This window comes from Cygnus atratus, chromosome 3 (assembly GCF_013377495.2).
Source record: "Cygnus atratus isolate AKBS03 ecotype Queensland, Australia chromosome 3, CAtr_DNAZoo_HiC_assembly, whole genome shotgun sequence".
NCBI lineage: Eukaryota > Metazoa > Chordata > Aves > Anseriformes > Anatidae > Cygnus > Cygnus atratus.
Genome location: NC_066364.1, coordinates 62,656,371 through 62,662,754, shown reverse-complemented (window position 1 = coordinate 62,662,754; position 6,384 = coordinate 62,656,371). Strand labels below are relative to the sequence as shown.

General features: G+C 50.3%; 1 protein-coding gene across 2 annotated transcripts; it reads left to right on the top strand.

Annotated features, from left to right (window-relative positions):
- Positions 1-2,601: 2,601 nt before the first annotated feature.
- Positions 2,602-5,567, top strand: CITED2 (Cbp/p300 interacting transactivator with Glu/Asp rich carboxy-terminal domain 2). 2 transcript variants are annotated; one of them, XM_035538980.2, is made up of 2 exons: positions 2,602-2,888; positions 3,531-5,567. In XM_035538980.2, exon 2 carries the CDS (start codon positions 3,538-3,540, stop codon positions 4,264-4,266), a length of 729 nt encoding a protein of 242 aa, XP_035394873.1. In that variant the 5' UTR covers positions 2,602-2,888; positions 3,531-3,537; the 3' UTR covers positions 4,267-5,567. The 2 variants fall into 2 exon arrangements, with proteins under 2 accessions (XP_035394873.1, XP_035394874.1); XM_035538981.2 differs by having other exon boundaries at positions 2,660-3,364.
- The last annotated feature ends 817 nt before the right edge of the window (positions 5,568-6,384 follow it).

Below are 6,384 nucleotides of genomic sequence, written 5' to 3'. Positions count from 1 at the left end.
TCTCAGGGATTCTTCCTAAATGCACATAGAAGCAGCATTTTGCTTTCAACTGCACTCCGTGTCTTCACTGAGGAGCATCTCTGTGAACTCTCTGCTTTCATTCCCACCCCTGGCCACCTCCAGCATTTTCCTGATACTCACTGCCCTGCTTTTTTGTTGTTTGCCTGAAGAACCAACTCAGTTATGCAGATGACTCTGTAGACTACGGGTGACAAGATTGCTTTAAATAACTGTGGCTCGGGTCGGGAGTGGCAAACAGAGGAGATTCAGAGCTTGCTACCAGCTCCGTGGTGATGGGCTCTTCATGCTTTGTCCTGCATTCCCTTAGCTGCCTGTCACCAAGTGATTTCCTGAATGGCTGTCACCAGCCATTTCCTGGAAAGCAACCAATTGATTGTGTTCCCATTTTGCTATGGCCATAAACCCTGTAACAATGAAAAACTTGGCTCGTCTTGCACCACTCTGCTGAGCCTTATCTGGACCACATAGCAACCCCCAATGAAGAAAGCTCCATCCTGCCTGCTTCTTTGCATACAGGCAGTAAATACCTGGAGATATGTTTTATATGAGTGAGGTGCCATGGAGGCTGTGACATGCATACTATTGCTTCTGGCAGTCTCTTGCCAATTCTCCATAACTCACTTTGGCATCTGATACCACCTTCCAACATCTGAAAGCTGAAAATAGGAAATGGCATTTGCAGGGCTGTGATATGATGTGTGCCTGGCTTTAAAAAGGATCTCAAACTCAAAGCATGGGAGAGCAAAAAGGCATACCAATATCACCATGGATATGTGACATTAAACAAACCACTTGTCATGATACACAGCTGACTACTTGCCAAATGGAACAGGATCTTCTTATTATTCATTGTTTTGCCCTGTAAAACCTACACAACATTGAGAAAGAAAAATCTCCAGAAAGGTAGTGTCACTCTTCCGACCACCCCTGGCCAGACTGGAGGCCCTGGTTCAGTAGGTGCCCTCCCAAAAGTGTACTTACTTACATGCATCAGAAGACCAAAACATGAAATCGTGGTGGGCATCATATGTAACCCCTGCTGGAAACAGAGCTGCAGGATGAAGTCACTTCCTTAAGGTAACTCTGACACTTGCAAAGCTGCCTGTCCTCCAAAGGCTCTAATTCCATCCTTGCCGTGCCTCACAGCTGGGGGTTCAGTGGGATGTTTTTCTGGTATCTTGTATGCATGAGTATTGCAGCAGCCACGCAGGGGATTGTCCCTCTCCTCTTCTCCATCACACCTCTCTGCACTCAGGAACCCAGCTCTGCCTCCACCACAGTGGAGATGAGCTGGAGTTACCCCTCCTTTTGGTTTCACCTCCATAATTCACTGTGGCCAGGTAAGGGCCCAAAAGAGGGCAAGAGGGCTGCCACGTGGCCAGCATCTCCAAGGATCCCCTTTGCCCTTACCGATGCCTCCCCCCAGAAACTCTGTGCATGTCCTGCACTGCTGTGTCCTTGCACAGCACGTGGAGGGGCAGAAACTCCAGCTCAGCCTTCATGATGGCTGCTTTGACCTCAAAAGACAAGCCTTGTGTCTGGGGAATGTGTCCTGCCTACCGCTTCCCCCTCCGTGCTTGTTTGGCAGAGGATAGGGGGAAAGCAGAGAGGGGGAAAACCAGATGAAGATGCTATTGAAAATAGGACAACACCCAGCTCATCCCTGCAGCAGGCCTCCCCCCATCTTCTCGGCTACTTCAGCACAGGCACCCTTGCGAGAAGAGCCGGTGGCTTTGGGGCGAGAGGCACACAGTGCAGGAGCGCTGATGGTGGGGGCATTTGGGACACGCATGTCCCTGCTGGGGCAGCACAGGGAGAGTCTCGCCACAGCACTGTGAGGCACCAAATAGGTGGCAGGGCCGTGCCCAGGCAGGACGATCACGTTTACAAAGCCCTTCCCCACGGTCTGTATTATCCTATTTTTCCTGCCAACGCAAGGAAACAATTCACTGTAAGAAACCTCACAAAGCCAACCACAGCCCGCACACCTGGGGCGGCCGCAATTTAGCGGCCCAAAGCCGGGAGCAGAGGCAGGGAGGGCCAGAGGGGCTGCGTGTGCCCGCACCCCCTCGCCTCCCGCATGCGGCGTCCGCGGCTGTGGAAAAAGGTGGATCTCGGATCTCGCCGCCGGGAGAGGGGCCGGCCCCGGGGAGCGCCCACGGGGGTCCGCGGGGGTCCCACGGGGCTGGGGCCGGGCACCTGGAGGCCGGGATGCCGCCGGGAGCGGGGGCAGCGCCGGGCGCGGGGAGCCCCGCGGATGCGCCCGGCCCCACGCGTGTCCGCGGCCGGGGGGTGGCCGTGAGCGGAGCGGGGCCGGTGGGCAGCGCCCTGCGCCGGGGCTGCGCTCAGGGCCGCGGAGCCCCGCTTTGTTCCCGGGGGGGAGGCGCCGAGAGGGGCGAGGGCGACCCGCAGGCACACACGTGTGGCCCAGGCGAGGAGGAGCGGGGCCCTTTGGATGCCGTCCAGCCCCGCCTGGCCCCTTCCTGAGCCTCCCCGTGTGCGTGTGCGTGTGCGTGTGTGTGTGTGTGTGTGTGTGCTGGGTGTTGTTTCTTTTTTTTTTTTTTTTTTTTTCCCTCGCTTGCTCCAGGTTTTACTTCTGGTTGCCTGTAAGGGTTTTGCTCCTCCCTTCTGAAATCCTATATTAGCTGTGGCCAAAGCTGGGTAAGAAACACAGCTCATTGTTGGCAAGTGCCGATGAGCCTCGCCGAGGAGTGAAAAACAGCTTTGGGGCTGCGGCAGCGGCAGCGATAATATCACCATCACGTAAGCGCCGAGGAGAGAGCCAGGGAAGCCCTCTCTATGCTGGGTGACTTTTACTGACTGATTTCACCGGCATCTTTGAAGCAAAAGAAGAAAGAAACCGGGAGGTGAGTGCGGAGGTTGTGTAGCTGGTGCTGTGTGTCCCTTTTGTGTGCAACAGGAAAACGGGGACCGGTTAAATACCCGAGGAAAGGTGTTTCTCGGCTGCCTGGCTCAGTCTCCTTATCTGTGCATTCTGGTATTTTTCTTTTTTATTTTTTTTTTTAATCGGGACTTAATTGCAAAAGTTGCTGCCAGCGGCTATGTGGGACTTCCTAATTCTTTGCTCGTTGCCTGCAAGTTAGCAAGAGTGCCTTTTAAAAACGCTGCCTTCGCTGACAAATCCGGGGGGCTCGGCAGCGTTTTGGACGTGGCCGGGAGGAGGCGGCTGTTGCCGTATGCAACACTTTCCGCTGATAGGTATGCACAAGTTGAAGTGGGAAGGCGTGCTGCTGGCTGGATGAGCCGAGGGGACCGGGCTTTTCGTGCCGCGGGCTCCTCTTCCTTTTTCGTTTCTCCCTTTGTGCTCCACGGCGGAGTCGCGGTAGGAGGTTTTTTCTCTCCCCCCCCCCCTCCCCCACCAAAGCGAGGACGGCGGCACCGGCGCGGTCGCTTCTCCCAGGGCCAGCTAGCCGCAGCGGGTCCAAGAGCGGGCGGCTGGATGTCCGAGGGGGCGCTTTCCTTAACCCGCTCGCTCGCTAACTTTCCAGGTGGGCGATGGCAGAGCACATGATGGCCATGAACCACGGGCGATTCCCCGACGGCTCCGGCGGGCTCCACCACCACCCTGCGCACCGGCTGGGCATGGGGCAGTTTCCCACCCCCCATCACCACCAGCAGCAGCAGCACCAGCAGCAGCAGCAGCAGCAGCCGCACGCCTTCAGCGCCCTGATGGGCGACCATATACATTACGGAGCGGGGAATATGAACGCGAGCGGCGGGGTCCGGCACGCCATGGGGCCGGGCAGCGTGGCCGGGGGGCACCCGGCCGGCAGCATGCCGCCCCCCGCCCGCTTCAGCGGCTCCCAGTTCCTGGCCCCCCCCGTGGGCAGCCCGGGAGGGCAGCTGAGCGCCAGCATGCAGCTCCAGAAGCTGAACAACCAGTACTTCAGCCACCACCCGTACCCGCACAGCCACTACATGCCGGACTTGCACCCCGGCAGCCACCAGCTGAACGGCAGCAGCCAGCATTTCAGGGACTGCAACCCCAAGCACGGCGGCAGCGGCAGCGGCTTGCCGCCCGCCGTCCCCCACGTCCCCGCGGCGATGCTGCCGCCCAATGTCATAGACACTGACTTTATCGACGAGGAGGTCCTCATGTCCTTAGTCATCGAGATGGGGCTGGATCGCATCAAGGAGCTCCCCGAGCTGTGGTTGGGACAGAACGAGTTTGACTTCATGACAGACTTCGTTTGCAAACAGCAGCCCAGCAGGGTGAGCTGCTGATTCATTTAAAACAAACAAAGGACTTTCTATCGGTGTGAATGAAAACATTCCCCTAGACGCGGTGTCTCACTTTTCAGTGCTTGAAAAGGTGAGAATCTGGAAAGCAAGAGTAAACTATGCGCTTGTATAAATTCTTTTTTTTGTTTTGTTTTTCTTTTAATTGCTGCCACTTTTTTTTTTTTGTAGCTTTGACATTCACATCCCCTCCCGTAGTAATAATTTCTAGCAAACTCTGCCTTTTTACGTTGTTCGCCCCCTCCCCTCCTCTCTCTCTTTATTTCCTCGCAGTAACATGCCCATAATTCCCACAGTGCTGAACTGTTAGATATTAATCTTGGCAAATTGCTTAATCTTGTGGATTTTGTAAACGACGATTTCCAATGACTTGAACTGCATTCAAATTCTGAGTGAATAGGGAAAAAAATCACATTAGTTGGTTGCATGAACTTTGAAGGGCAGATTCTACTGCACAAATGCTGCCATCTTGCTTAATTTTTAACTATGCATTGCAGTGCAGACTAATAATTTTTTTTTTCCCAAATATGCTCAACTGGAAGCTTAACAGATGTGGGCCAAACCTTTCCAGATCAGGAAAAGTAATACTGTTACTTAAAAGTCTGCTACCCATTCCCCCTCCCCCATATGTACAGACAATAATATGGTGTGGATGGAATGCTGACTAGTGGCAAACATTTCACAGGTCTTTTTTTTTTTTTTTTTTAGTTAGAATTATTTTGTTTCTGTCTTCAGCATTTTGACACTGTGCTAATATAGTTTATTCAGTACATGAAAAGATACTACTGTGTTGAAAGCTTTTCAGGAAATTTTGACAGTATTTTTGTACAAAACATTTTTTTGAGAAAATATTGTTAATTTATTCTATTTTAATTTGCCAATGTCAATAAAAAGTTAAGAAATGCTTTAGTTTTTCTAGAAGTCATTTACCAGTATTTTTCTTCAAAACTCTCCCCACTGTCCCTGGTAAGTAGAGCATCTATCTGTACTACCATGTCGGTGTTCAAAAAGACATTCCAACATATAAAGTATACTACACCCATATATATGTCATGGTGAACTCAGTAGGTGAGCGGGATTTAAACATACTTACAGCATAAAGCCTCATACGTAACATTGTAATATGCCTGTCAGTGTGGTTTTACGAAATTTAAAGTTGCTGAGGTGCAACTTTTTTGTGACTTGCCAACATACTTGCTTTAAATGTAGTTGTCCAGAGTTATGATGCATAAAGTATTTATTATATTTATCTATTAAACTTGTAATTTTATAAATCTGCTTTCATTTATATAGTAGATTTTGTTCTTTTGTATATTTATTATCTCACCTGGAAGAACTATTTAAAGAAAATGAGTGTTTAACATATAATAAGTATTTGTAACTTGGGAAAAGAGGGTGGTGGGCTTCCTCCTTTCTCTCTCCCCTGAGATGGTTAGCACAGACGAGTGCAATCCAGATCTGCATCGCATCAGGACTACATGTCATTTCTAGTGACTTAGGTGAAGGAGGCAGTAGCTAGCACATCTTCCTAAAAGTATTCCACCATTGGACATCTCTAAAACCTTTCTGAGAAATTGCTACCAACTAACACCACTGAGACAAATTCATAAATATCTACTTTGAATATTTGGGAGAAAAAAAAAAGGCCTGTTATTATAAGGGAACTGACATCTTGTTCCTTAAGTGTCAACTGTTGCAGCCTTCTGCCCCCACTCAGTCTTTGGCAAAACTCCCATATAAGTTATTACTTTAGTGAGGATTGCAGGATCAGGACCCTGATAATACATGTAATTCCATTTAGCCTCACTTCCCAAGCTCATTATAGGACCAATACCGCCGTGCTTTCTTTTTGCTTAATTTTTCAGTCTTGTGTTCTGAAATTATTAGAAAGAAAAACAGCATGGTGGATGTAGTTAAATTTTAAACCTGCGCACGTAAACAGGGGAGGATATCACCACACAATGGGAGTGTAAATAGCAGTGTTTTGAATCAAGCTGGGAAATTAAACTCATTACTATTGCTAAAATTGTCCCAGCTGGTGAGAAAAGTGATACTTGGCCTTCTTTGCCTTACACAGACATGAAGGAGCTAATATGTTTTATG

Excerpts from the sequence above, each read along its gene's own strand:
- CITED2 (XM_035538980.2), top strand. The coding sequence starts at position 3,538 with ATGGCAGAGCACATGATGGCCATGAACCACGGGCGATTCCCCGACGGC.